The 14,921-nt window shown below is 40.2% G+C and overlaps 1 protein-coding gene across 2 annotated transcripts in view; it reads right to left on the bottom strand.

Moving 5' to 3' along the window:
- Positions 1-12,158, bottom strand: part of mtmr7b (myotubularin related protein 7b) — a 32,398-nt gene extending 20,240 nt beyond the window's left edge. For both annotated transcript variants that reach the window (XM_086120989.1, XM_086120991.1), the window contains exons 1-7: positions 11,899-12,158; positions 10,711-10,836; positions 8,177-8,339; positions 5,217-5,374; positions 2,852-2,980; positions 2,633-2,767; positions 2,390-2,522 (exon numbers count right to left, since the gene is read on the bottom strand). In XM_086120989.1, coding sequence (XP_085977115.1) covers positions 2,390-2,522; positions 2,633-2,767; positions 2,852-2,980; positions 5,217-5,374; positions 8,177-8,339; positions 10,711-10,836; positions 11,899-11,922 — 868 coding nt within the window. In that variant the 5' untranslated portion in view covers positions 11,923-12,158. The remainder of the gene's footprint in view (positions 1-2,389; positions 2,523-2,632; positions 2,768-2,851; positions 2,981-5,216; positions 5,375-8,176; positions 8,340-10,710; positions 10,837-11,898) is intronic.
- Between the last annotated feature and the right edge of the window lie 2,763 nt (positions 12,159-14,921).

Here is a 14,921-nt window from a genome sequence, read left to right on the forward strand (position 1 = left end):
ATATATATATATATATATATATATAAAAGCTGTCAGTTTAGCGCGTTTTTATTGGCATGAATTTAAAAGAATTTTAACGGGATTCAATTTTTTCTCGCGAGATTAACGCGGCACACGTCACAGCGGATATTTTATATCTATATATATATATATATATATATATATTAGAACTGTCAAACGATTAAAATATTTAATCAAATAAAAAATGCAACTGTCATAATTAACTCAAATTTACTAAAAATTAATCATGATCACTCACGCATTTTTTATCGTTTCTGAATTTCCTTTTATATTTTTTTGCCCTATTTTCCCCCCATTTTAATGCTCTCATCAACATGGAATCATGAATCAGTTTTCTATGTGCAAAATGCAAATATTTACTGAAATAATTTTGATTTTCAATTTTACATGAACATTTTTCACTTGGAGCAGTTATTCACACATAATCTCTCACACAATATTACTGTCCATGAACAACAGTGAAAAATGTATTTTGTCACACAACAGCTGCTTTAACAGCTCTTTTTATGGAATCAAAACAGAGCAATATAACATTATAAAGTGCACATTGAAGGTAAACTAGTACTCAGCCGATAGCGGATTTAAGGCATGGTTGCATAATTCGTTTTTCTCAAGTTTGCTTTGAACACAGCAGTCAGGCTATGTTGATTCTGTTTTTCCTTCTTGCGCTAAAGTCTCTCTACGGTTTTGTGTCGACATCATTTCAGATGACTACACTTGGTTCGATGACAACACCGGAGACGTTTTATTTTCAGTATGGTCGCCACGACTGCACCGCTGAACTCTCGACGTGCCTAAGTGCACCGTCAGTCAGACGAACACAGAAGCTCCACCCGCTTTATTAATATGGACACGCAACACTGTAACCTTCAACACAAAATAGTTCCAAACAAGTAACAATTGCGTCAGTGGCATACATCATATTCGACAGGCTACCTGCTCTTTATTCTTATTTCTCTCCCGAAACAGTGTCTTCTCCCGCTTGGTGTACCTTAGCCTTCTCCGCTACGTACAATCTCTATACACAGCTTGTAATGGAGGCTCTCGCTGGCAATCCGTTGTGGAGTCGTTTGATGCAATGCGAATTATTTCAGCTTGAGTCGAGCTGTGGACAATGTTGACAGGCTTGCATGCAGTCGCCATACATTTAGCGATGGCTTCAGCAAATTTGTTCTTCGTCGTGTTATCCATTTTCTTCGCTTTGAAATGATCCATAGCTGTCTGTCTTAGACGAGGGGGCGGAGTACTCACATCAGCTGTGTGCTTGGCCATTAAGTGGTATTTCAGACTCGACGTGCTATGATGATAGCTCAGTTTACGACTGCAAAACATACAGGTAACTTTGGTCTTGTCAGTGGAACTATCTGGCAACTTTTTAAAAGTAAACCTTCCATTCATAAACTCTTTAAGTATCCGTTTTCGGTGTCTCGCGCTGCCGTGGCTGGCAAAACAAACGTGCGTGGACCTGTGCAGCGCGCTTGATGTTTTGTTTCTGGTTTATTAATAGAGCAACGTAACATCCGCTGTGACGTGTGCCGCGTTAATCTCGCGAGAAAAAATTTAATCCCGTTAAAATTTATTTAAATTAATGCCAACGCGCTAAACTGACAGCCCTAATATATATACTGTATATATATATATATATATATATACATATATATAAATATATATAAAAGCAAACATTGGCTTCATGGTAAATTGGCACATCAGAGGCTTAACAATAACAGGAGAGCCAGAATTGATTGGCCTTTTCCTTTCAATAGATGTGCGCGTTCACATTGGCAATTGGGCTCAAAGCAATTAAATAATTACCTGCAAAAACCACAATCGATCAGTTTCATGTGACGTTTGCATTCATTAAGTCTGGCTGCGCACGCATCTTGAAGGCGGAAAACACACGCTTGTGAGTCGTAAATAGTCTCGTGCCGCGGGTTGTCAGAATGGAAAGAGCACACACAGAGATCTAGTCTTTTATAGTATTCCTGCTGGTATACACCCCTTTCAGAAAAAAAAACGGCGAAAATTATGGTTACAAGCTTGACAACGTGAGAATTCGACTGAGGAGGCAATTAAGAATGTCTGTCTTTGCAAACAACAGTGACGTCATTAAGATGCGTGCGGATCTTGGAGGCAATGTTTGTAAACATTGAAACTGATCTATTGCTTTCAACACAACGGGCGTGGGTGGTTTGTTTCTGGCTTTAGACTTCACACAATGCCTCTGTTATGTCTCCAACACGAAGGTGGAAGCCGGTAAATTACTCGGCCATCCTTACTCACTCAATCATTTATACACAGGACAGTGATCCTGGAAGAAGAAATAAAGACACCTTCCACGGCCGGTCTACGGGTCTGCAATCCTACTTACTGTCAATAATTTTTTGTTGGCTGTTCCTCATCACGTGAATGTTTTCGATGCCAATGAAGTGCAGTTTGATGTTAGTGTAGTGGTCCTCATTCTCATAGCCTTTACCAGCGGCTCTGTTTGCCATGGCATTCAGCTGGACACACATTCATAAAGAGCAGTGTACATGGACAATATTATAACTCGATGTTTCTCTTTAAAGCTCTCCTCGGGTATGTGCTGAGAGGTGAGTCTTAAGTGTGTTACCTTGGGCCTCGTATCGACCACATAAATATAGGCACTTCCAGGGTTGGATTTCATCACAGCTTGCAGCATGGCCTCATCCTCCTGACAACGTCCACTGAAGCCTGACAGTGGCTGACTACACCTGCACACTGCAGCCTAAAAGGCAATGAAACATCATCATAATGCTATTAACATTACACTCATTTATGGTAGTTCAGTATGATTGTCTGGAACACTGACCAGTGTGTCCTGGTGAAAGTACGACAGAGCAGGAAATCGTCCTCGGCTCCTGAACCTTGAGCTGCCCAAAATGACGGTAGGTGAGGCTGACTTTGGAATAAATAGCTCTGAAGGATACGTTTCACATATCTGGGAAAAGACGACACATAATATTTTATTCAATGTTGTTAGCTGACTCCAAGATATGTGCTGCTATTTGGAACATTATGAAGACGTTGGGGTGTCCTTCGTGAAAAAAATCAAGTCGCGTGATGAGCTGAATTACATTAACAGGGATGTATGCATTATCATGAATCACACTACTCACAAAACGTTCGGGATATTTGGCTTTCAGGTGAAATTTGCAATCAAACCTTAACAGGTGAACTTATGACCTTCCCCATGCTTTTGAATACAGATGGGCAACTGTTAAATGTTTCAGTCCTTTTAGATCCATGAATCGACCAATAAATGTCTTTGTATTTAAACAGTCGTCCTCATCATGCTTTTCATATTTTGACATCATGAGATGTCAAAATATGAGACGACACCTAACAATAGATGAACAGTATCTTGCCATTTTCATGCTTCAAACAGGACATTCTCAGACGGAAGTGGCCAAAAAATTAGCTTAGAGTGTCACAGTGTCATCAGCAGGTTGCAACAGAGATACCAAGAGACTGGAAGAGTCACAGAAAGATGTAGAAATGGACGTCCTTTGGCCACATCCCAGGCTGATGACCGCTACATTGTAAACAATGCCCTGAGAAACCGAATGAGTAAGGCCACTCAACTCCAGGCACATTTAAGGGGCATGAAATGCATGGTGTGCGTGCTCGACGACCTGCAAGAGTACCTGACCACACCACCAGGCACAGGTGACATTGTCTTGCATGGGCCAGGGAGCATTTATGCTGGACGAGGGACCAGTGGGCCTCAGTGCTGGTCTCTGATCAAAGTTAATTCAGGTTGAATAGAAATGATGGCCGCCAACAATGTTGTAGACATCAAGGAGAGCTCTTATGCTTCAGTCACTGTTGTCACCAGACGACCTTTGGGTGGTGGCGGTGTTACATGTGGGCAGGTATCTCCAGTCTGTACAGAACTGCCCTAAACTTTGTGACAAGCCCCTGTTTTGTGTTTTTTGTTATTGTAAAGTGTCCTTGGGTGTCTTGAAAGGCGCTTATAAATAAAATGTATTATTATTATTATTATTATTACTACCTGAATAACATTCTTAATCCAGTGATTGTGCCCCTACATGAACAACACGGGCCTAATTTCATTTTCCTGGATGACAATGCTCCAGCTCATCAAGGTCGCATCATCAGGGAACAACTGTTGGAGACTGTTGTACCTCAAATGGAATGGCCTGCATGTTCTCCCAACCTGAATCCTATTGTAAACGTGTGGGATCAGCTTAGTCGCCGTATCGAGGCTCAAAACGCTGCGCCCCAGAACCTCAATAACCTGAGAGCAGTAAGTCGACTTGTGAACAGCATGAGACGTTGTCAAACTGTAATTGATGCTCAAGGGCACATGACGAGTTTTTGAGATGTAGACATTTTTTTGTTGTGGTGTACTCACCATTGTTAATTTTTGTTTCAATTAATCTTTGAGATGAGGAAATTACCAGTGTATCCTTCTACTTAAATGTCCTACTTTCATAACATATGATATCAGTGTAGCATGAACTTTACATTTTTCATAAAGTTCACCTGTAAGCCAACTAACTATACAACTTTTTGTGAGGAGTGTATTTCATATTTCATTTAGTTGATATTTTTTATGTACTTTGGAAAACATTTTATTTAAATGTTTTAAAAAAGTTTTCTTTGATAACAAAACTAAAGAAAAACTAGAAAAATTATAAATGCAAGCACAGCTCACAGTTTATCAAGGAATATTTTTCATAAAGTTGGTCATAAAGTATGGGTGTAACTATACATCTATCTATTTGATGTATCAATGCGTTTGCCGTGCGATCCAACTACATCGAACTCGCTGGACAAGTTTACATCGATGCTGGCTTCACATCGACATGATAATTAGTTATCAAGTTATTGAAATCAATAAGATTGAATCAATTCCATTAACAAAATAATTTGATGTTAAAATTAAATTCACAATATTGGGTTTTTTTCAACTCAGTTTTTAATGTTATTTTTAAAACGTCATATTGGCCAGCACCTGGGAATTACATCAACCATGCAACATAAAGATCATAACAGATCAACATAGATCATCACTATTCGCTGGCCGGCACAGCCCCTATCCCCCTATGAGTGCCAATTAAATCGATATATTGCCAAGCCTCGATGAATGAATGGATGGATGGATGGATCGCATCAAAATGAAAATGTTGGGTATAAGAATCACAACTAACCCTGTATTCACTGTTTGCTGCTGAAACAACCCAGAGGTTATTTGGAACTCCCATTCTTTTGTAGTCGGCCATGAGGTCTATGAAGCTCCATGACTCTTGCCTCTCTTCCTTGTTAATGTTGGGATTGAAGGACAGACAGTACAGCTCACTGTACTTCTCTAAAAATAGAAGAGCCAGCAAAAAAAAGGATGAAATGCTTTGTTTTTTATTGTTCAACATGCTATAAAATAATCCACTGTATGTGGCAGAGCACATAATCAAACATGAAAAAGAGGTTAGCGGGTTTCCTGTGTATGCTGCAATAACGAGCAACACAACGGGTTGATGACATGATTGTTGAAGCCTAACCACACAAAAACAAATAAAGTCTTTAAGGCTGGTGTCAGCAGGCAAAAGTTAAATACATCAATATAATTTATTTATACAAATACATGATACATGTAAACATGAAGGAAGCCTAAACAGCTATTGTCATCTTGTGTTTAAAAAAAAAAAACATTGTAGATAGATATGCACAATAACTAATCGGGCTGACAATTATCGATCCAATTTTGGGATAAAAATGACATCCCTTCAATCAGTCCGATGGCAATAAATTAGGCTGACATTGAAACCGGCCTCAAATGCACTAAAGTTGGTGTAGTAATTGTCACTTTAAGAGTCAAAACCTCTGCTGCATATGACATAGGAGGTAATACAGCGCCGCTGCACGCAACTTCACAAATAACAGTGAGAAGTGTCAACAGGGCTTTAGTTTTACCGGAGCTATTAATTTGAAACAGGGATCAAGTCTGTGTCCAAATTTCATGGTATGGCGACTGATTAAAATGATTGTTTACATGAACAACCAACCGAAGTCTCCTCAACTCTAAAAACAATATTTTTTATAAATATTGATACTTAGGGTAAAGATTTTCATGAGCGTAGGCACCGCGTGCTGGGTCCCATTCACTTGAATGAGAGCCACAGCCGAGGCTCCCTCAGCGCCAGTCGTCCCGAAGGCGGTGGCCTGCTTCGGATGCCATATAGTGATGACGACCGTGCCTTTTCTGTTTTAACTATACTTTTACCTTCGTTGCTACATACTATAACTGTGTGGCCTTTATCAACATTGGATTACAGTACAAAGTAAGTTTTAGCAAAATTTCACAGCATTTTCAACATGCCAGACAAGATAAGGCGTGACCAGCAAGACCTCCATGGATAGTTGCCGGGTCTGGCAGGCGCCAGAGACAGCAGAGACAACCTAACCAAAAGCGGCTTAAAGCAGCTTAAACAAGCAATGGCTAAGCTAATTGCTAACAGTGAGGGCAAGTGGTTCAGAAAATGGATGGATGGATAGCAAATGACACTGCACTGTGTCCAACTGTACTTGTTGGAATACAAACAGCCATAGCTCGTTGAAGTTGAGCTATGGTGAGGGATATTTTTTTTAATCATGTTTTTGTTCTTGGCCCTTTTAAATGTCGTCACATAAAAATGGCCAGTCGCAATAAAATGTTTGGGGTCCTGCCTTTATTTAAAAATATGCGTGTGCCCATGTTTGTGTGCAATGGGTATTGTTGAAATGTCACAACTAAGAGAATAATTTTGTGAGTGATATATTCCTTGAAATAGTACTATTAAATATCTGCAAAACACCAGTGGGGGTGATAGCAAAATAAAAAACAACTTTATTAATAGGTACTGCTACACATCAGAGCTTTTGAGATTGATTCATCGCAACAACATCAAGTAGCAAAACGTGACTATACGTTGTTGCCGACCACTTTTTATATACTGCATCATCCTCTGACCCCGCTACATCAGTGTGAAGAGGGGTTGAAATATTTTATTAAGCTGCAACAACTGATATATTTGGAATACACAAAAATATAATTTTTATCAGTACAAAGTATTTGGCAGCTGTCTACAACAACTCTTGAAGCGCTCAACTTTTTAAAATTGTTTTTATTTTTTGTTTAGTCATATTGTGTTTTTTTTCCTTCGTTTGCACCTGTTGTGGACTTTTTTTTTTAGCATTTTGGCCACGCCATTCGTTCAAGGAGAAGAATCTCGTGTTTGATTGTTGTGCCTTCTTTGCAACACACGTGTACCAGCACTACTTTTGATGGGGTGAAATGTCGGCACTATTTGACGGTCGCCGCTGGATAGCCCCGAGGGTGCTTGTGTTTTTTGCGCCTGTGCAGCATTTTTCACAGTGTCGTTTTGTTCAGCGGAGATGGCGGGGCTGTTGGACAGTATGCATTGGTGCGGCTTGATGGATGGCTTGTGGAGCATAGGACGAGGAGAGAGGAGCGTTGGCGCGAAGCGCAGATACGTGATTGTAACTGAGAGTTGAAGCCGATTTATATGGGACAGGAGAAGTGAACCAATCTCTTTTTTTTTTTTTTAATCAATGGACGCAACAGCTTCTTGTTTACTTTCAAAATTAAGCTTCTTGCAGGCGTGTGCACATTTTGAGCAGGACGTCTCTGATCCCCTGGTGAAAGGACACTTTGATTCTCTCCTCTTTCATCTAGAACTGCTTCTAATAAGCGTATGCAAGAAAAGTGGTTAAGATTGCATGACTGTCCGCATCTTGTTATATTATTTTGTTATTTTATGTTAACTGTTCTTTAAAGCACGTTGTTACAGCTGCAGCTGTTGTGAAAGCGCTCTATAAATAAAGATATATTGTACTGCATTGTAATATGCAAAAATAAAGTTAACGTTTATCAATATCGGTTGGAGAAGTAGGATGTTATCGGTTATTGGTATCGTAGAAAAAAACATTTGTCCTGCATCCCTAATTGTGGACATTTAAGGTTACCATGGGTGGTATGTCACGGTCCCCTTCGCCATTCACCTGGATGAGGAGGAAGTGCTTTTGCCCGCCTTACCGAATGGGGAAGTGGGTTGCGCACATACAGTATCAGATAGTATAAAAGACACACAGTTAGCCCTTAAAACACACAAACCTGGTCGTGACAACCTCAATAATGAGGCGTGGACATCAAAACAATCTTTTTCCTGTTGCATGAGAATCTGGATGACCCTGAAATCTTTGCAACGTAAGATCAGCTGACTACCAGTGGGTGTGGTGGGCAACCTCTCCACACTGCTTATCATGCTGTGTAAGAGCTGAAACACAAGACACATTTTAAAACTACAATCCATAGAATGAAAAGATGAAATCTATCCTTTGGAAATTTCAAATGTTTCCAGAAAAATTAGCTTTCTTCTACACATTAGATCTTGATGGTGATCATTATGGGATGGAGGAGCAGTATATTTCGTTTGGAGTAGAGTCCGACCACAATGGAATTTTTTTGGGCAGATATCAATTCTGGGGGCAATAAATAAATGAATAAAGCTACTAGACATTAGGGGTGTTCACACGGCAAGATTTGGTCCGGTGCTACGCCGGGGCTGCCCCAGTAAAGCGTTCACGCGTGCAAATTAGCTCCGGCGTAGCCCCGGAAAACAGCTTACACCGGACCAAATTTGATCCACCTCAGGGAGGTGGTTTAAAAATTTGCTCCAGAGCAAATGCTCGTTAGCGAAGCAGCACCGGTGTAAATTTGCACGTGTGAACGCAACTGGGTTAAATTTGCTCCAGAGCAAATGCTTGTGAAGACTTTACATACGGCGAGAATGTGTTGCTTTCGCGCTCTGTCGGACTTCCGTCATGCGTTTGTTTAATAACGACACAAGACTTGGCTGGTAACATCTTTCCTTTTGTAGAAGACTGGACTGTCTCGGAGTTGTTCGTGTAGTGCTTTTGTTGTGTGTTCACAACCCCCCGCCCCCCATATAATTTATTTTGTGATTTCCTCTCTTGATTTTCTGTTTGGCGCATTACGTGTTTGCTTTTCTGAGTGTCATTGAAGTCATCGTTGATTTACGTTTTCGGGGGCGGTCACTCTCGAGCAGAAGGCACGGAGACCGAGAAGGAGAAGGATGTGCCTGTCCAGTAGTCGCTTGAGTTGTGTATACGTTTTAAAAAGAACCAACACGACAGCTCATTTGTTTTCTGTCGTTTTGCTCCGCTGCAGAAACTGCCGTGTGAATGCAAGTGGGGCTGCACGGACGCTGTGCAGGTGCAGACACGCTCAACGGCTTTGTATGTGTGAACGCTCCACACAATTTGCTGCGGTGCAAAATATATCGCAACAAAATACATCGGTGCAGCGCCGGAGCAAATGTGTGCCGTGTGAACGCCCCTAATATATCGGCGATTGTCAGATATATCAGTCAATATATGCAATCAGACCATGGATATCCACAAAATGTGAAGCGAAGTTGCAACCTGTATCGTAGTCATTTATAAACGTTGGACAAGGGACTAACGATGTGAGAGACATGACAGTCCAAGAATTTTTGTGGTCATACAGTTTACAAAAGGAGTCGTTATTGTATTGCTGTGTCCAAAGACACCCACATACATTATTTTACTTGTTTTTTACAAGGGTCTTGTCAAATACTGATCTTTCTGAATACGTACTCAATTCTAATTAAGTTGGGACATTCAATTAAACATTAAAAAAACAGGATATGATTTGCAAATCCTGTTCAACCTATATTTGCTATATTCTATTTGTGCTGCAAGAAGGAGAGGTACCGCCGCTCGTTCCTGCCGACTGCTGTCAGGCTATTGAATAGACAGACTTGAAAACCTGGACTCACCCACACTCATCCATTTTTAATATGCTTATATTTATATTTATTTTTTATACTTTTAATTCTTCTACTTCTCCCTTTCATAATTTTGCTGCTGTAAATTGGGAATTTCTCCATTGTATGACAAATAAATGTTTTCTTATCTTATTTAACTGAGTACACTACAAAGAGAATATATATAATGTTCAAACTGATAAACTTTATTCTTATTAGCAAATAATCATTGACATCACATGACCTTTTCTTTAAACAACATTCAAAAAACATTTTGTAACTTACTCAGTTCCACATATTGTTTAAGCTTTGGAGGTGTAATTCTTTTCCAATCTTGCTTGATGTACAGCTTTAGCTGTTCAACAGTCCGGGGTCTCCTTTATTGTATTTTACCACACATTTTCAATGGGAGACAGGTCTTGACTGCAGGCAAGCCAGTCTTCCATTGAAACTGTGGTGCATTATAAAGCATAAAATACGACAATGCAGACATTAAATGTCTTGTCTTTCTAGTGTAATTAAGTAAATACTGTCTAGGTTCAACATGATTTGCAAATCGTTTTTTTCTGTTTTTATTTGTTTAACAGGTCCCAACTTAATTGGAATTGGGTTTATATTATAATTTCATATTTCTTTGACTCATTCACAAGGCATGTACCTACAGTAACATGCACTGAAAGGCCCACCAGCTGCCCATGCCAGAATTAAACTGAGAGTGAAAGAATTGGGAATAGTGTACTCAGCATCTACCTCTATATTGTATATATATATATAATATGTCATGGATTAGATGACGTTATTGCGGTTAATGAAGACCAGCATACGGCTTCCTGCTTACCCATGTCTCCTTGCGTGTCTCAGTGTTGTTCTCAATAAACATTGAATGTGTAGCTGAAAGGTAGAACGTCCCAACACTGGCCTTTCTCTGGCCCTTTGACCGGTCCAGGAGACGCACATTTTCCACCTTACACACACACACACACACAAATGTCAGGGATACAGCATTTGTATGGTGGAATACCTTGCAACCACCATTATCTTCCTGAATTGTTTCATCTTATTAAATGGATTTTTACATCATTCATTAAGATTGTACAGTAACATTGTGAGTTAAATGTTGCCCACTTGGCACTTTGCAGCCTGGTCTTCCGAGAAAGGGAATTCCATTATCTGCAGCCCCTTCTCAAGGTTTATTTTTCCCCAGATGTGTTCGTTTTTTTGTTGTTTTGTTTGGGGTTAAGATCAGGGGATGTCATTAAAAACGGTGAGCATATAAAGCCCTTTGAGACTATTTGGTGATTAAGGGCTATATAAATACATTTGACTTGGCTTGACAATTTAGTTGAAATAAACGTGTCTATTTAAAAAAAATTACACGTCTGAATCTTTAGGCAGAAAAAATGTTTTGTAAATGTCTGAGTATTCTTGAGTTGTATTCCCATGAAGCACTGATAAGGATAATTTCTTAGTTCTTTATAATAGGTACGCTTTGACGATGTGGTGAGACGAAGGAGAGGGCGAAAATGGTTCGGAGTAAAAATGCAGCGTCACGGTTGGCAGATGCCCGAAGACTGCAGGGACGCAGTCATAATGGGGGATTTTAATGGACGAATAAAAAGACGTTAACATTAATAATTGTTGCAAGAAAAATCAATCAACGTACAATGTCTTTAGAAGATAGTATTACGTACATCCCGATTTTTATTTTTTTTTTACGAAATCCATTTCATTATCGGACACACCATTGGAGTGTGTGCGGATAGGGTGGGCAATTATTAGGATTGCTCGGATCACATAGAAGAGAAGTGCCATCCTAAAAAAAAACGAATAGGCCGTTTGCAGAACTGCACGTCCGCACAGTGACACCATTGAGCCTGATGCTGCTCGGATACTTGTACCTGCCAACTGGTAACGTTAGTCAATTGAAGAAGCATGGCCACAGATGATAATAAACACAAAGTAAGAAAATAAGGAACCGGAAAATCTCGGCATCATCACTATGTAGCTGTTAACATTTCAAAGATACCTTGGGCGTCCGGATGTGCTCCATCACTGACAACCAAAATGGTGGAGAGAAGTCGGAGACAGCCGCGTCTTCTTTTTAGCGTCTGTGGTGTTAGAATCTCCGTTTCACGTCAAGTGCTCTGCATTCCGTGTGGCTGTTGTTCGGACAATATCCTTATATAGGTCACATTGTTTTCTTTTCTACAGCATGTTCGTCACGACGAAAGAGAGCAGACCTGCCATAGCACTCAATTTGCGGTTTTGAAGCTAACCACTCTGCTCCAGTGCTATCCCACTCTGCCCGTACGGCTGCATCTGCCACAGACATGTTAGATCGCCCTGAGAGGGTTGACTCGTTGCTGCGACACGTGAGAGTATCCGCCATATTCTATGTGGCAGATCTGCCCTTCAGCAATAGCAATAATAATAATAATACATTTTATTTATAAGCGCCTTTCAAGACACCCAAGGTCACTCTTTCGAAAGCGAGAACCTACATAATACACAAGGTTCATGGGTCTCACTGTCTCACTCTCTCTCTCACTCATTACGTCTGCATTTATATAAAATATAAAGATATGGATATACTCATTAACAATCTACAGTTTTTGTCAAACTTTTTTTTTGTTTGAGCACATTGTCAGCTGAGATGACCGCCAATTAACTATTTTGCACAACCCAAAGTTAAAAAAAGTCAGAGGGGAAGTCAACCCAAACGTTTCCTTTCCAATAATATGTTCGATGGAGTGTGATCATTATTGCATTTGTGGAACATGAGTTACCATAAGCGGGAAACTCCACCGGTCTTTGTCCATCCCAGGGGGCCACCATTTTGGCAGTTGCTTTTTACTGAAAATGGCATCACCGTTGTTCAGGGCTCAGGTCACCAATCAAAATTACAATACCGACAACATCAACAGCACAATACCGACAAAGACCTACGAAGGTTGCTGGTAACTTTAAGAGCCAGGATAAAACATTTTGAAAACAATTGTTTGCAATTGGCAAGGAGAACCTGGAATAAAATTAGTTTTCCAGTTGTTAGTTCCGCCCTCTGATGGAGAAGATAATTGCAATGTGACAATTTAACCTGTGTGACAATAAGACAGTCTCCCTTGAATATCTATTTTAAAAACAAAATATGTAGTTCCTTCCCTTTACTATGTCAAATTAGGCATATTACTTTTTTCAGCTACTGCAGATTACACCAGAATGTAAAAAATAGAAATATAAATAATGTTTTTGGAAAGTGGCTTGCAAATATGCAAACTATCAGAAAGTACATCCAGCAAAAACATCGTGATCCAGGGATGGGTCATGTCACAAGGATTTTCTAATATTTCATCAGTCTAAAAAGCTTGTATGATGAAGAAAATGTGGGTTTGATCACCTACCAGACCATAATTCTTCCAGCATTTGTTACTAACCCCACTTTTAAACAGAGAACACTTTTATAGGGTGCTAAAAAAAATTGTATCTTAGCTTTCCAGTCAAACTCCTTCCACAGTTGACATCCCAGCCCCATCTGACTACCACAGCAGACATCCCAGGTGTCATCATCCAACGTCACATTCATGTCCAGTTCCCATTGTCTTTATGTGTTGTGTGTTATCTGATGTGTCACTCAACAATTTCTAATACATCAAGTGCACTTGTTTTTTCAGTACTCTTCTGTATCCATCCATTCATCAATTTTCCAATCCGCTTATTCTCATGAGGGCATGCCGTAGCCTATCCCAGGCGTCATAGGGCAGGAGATGGGGGACACCATGAACTGGTTGCCAGCCAATCGCAGGGCACACATGGACGAACAAGCATTCACACTCCCAGTCACGCCGAGGTACAATTTAATGTGTTCCATTAACCCTATGGTGCATGTTTTTGAAATGTGGAAGGAACCCGGAGTACCTGGAGAAAACCCACGCCGGCACGGGGGAGAATATGCCGGAGCCGGAATCGAACCCTGCACCTCTGCACCCGGCGTGCTAACCAGTTGTCCACCGTGCCGCCCTCATTGTGAATCAAGCGTATGAAATGCTTTTCTACTGTATATGTGTTGGCTCCCTTCTGATATACCCATTCACTATGTTTTGTTATATAATTTCTTATTTGTAAGTACCTACAGTGATCCTTGAGGGTAGGTTAAAATTGCTGGTTAGTTGGGCAAAACGTTTCACATTTCCTTCAAATAACTGATTCAAATTGCTAAGGTTTTAGGCACAGTCGCTGATGGTGTAGCAGTGTACTCGCCTGACTTGTGTGTGGGCAGTGTGGGATCGGATCCCACTCAATGATGGTGTGGATGCAGGTGTGAATGGTTGTTTCTCTCCATATGTGCTCTGCGACTGGCTGACGACTAGTTCAGGGTGTAGTCTGCCTTCTGCCCAGAGTCAGCTGGGATCGGCTCCACCAACTCCCAGAAACCCTCTTAATTTTAAGATTAAGTGGTGTTGAAAATGGATGGATGGATGGATTTTAGGGCCATCTGTTAAAAGCCGTGTCTACTAGAGACAGAAAGAACTTAATATTCCCACATATGCATATGGCTAGGCTGAATTTCAATTTTGAAATAATGAGTGATTTTTGTATTTTTAATATCTGTTTCCAAAAGGTAATACCCAATGACCAAAAGAGACACTGGCCCAGGCACAGAACAAACATGCAAGCAGGGATTGGATTAGAACACAATGGTTATTAGATATTTTTATTTTTTTTTAATTTCAAAATAAATCAGTAATATTTTAATTTGTAAAATAAAATGATGGCTTCGGCTTAACTGAGCCTACGCAGATTTCTGTAGGGGTTTAGCACCCTCCACAGGAACAGTTCATAGGTTCAGCTGTCCCTGTTTGTGCCACGTCAACGTCACTCTTCAGCCTTTAGATGACAGTGTTACAAAAGAAAAATATTTACTGGTTTGAAATCCCAAACGATCTAAAGTACTTGTGCTCATTAGGAACAGTGTAATTTGATGAAAGAGGTGGGGGAAAAATGAACTTAATACAGTGATCCCTCGCTATTTCGCGCTTCGTTTATCGCGGATTC

Source organism: Hippocampus guttulatus, chromosome 9, assembly GCF_054856545.1.
Source record: "Hippocampus guttulatus isolate MCC_2025c chromosome 9, RoL_Hgut_1.0, whole genome shotgun sequence".
In the NCBI taxonomy this organism is placed as follows: Eukaryota; Metazoa; Chordata; class Actinopteri; order Syngnathiformes; family Syngnathidae; genus Hippocampus; species Hippocampus guttulatus.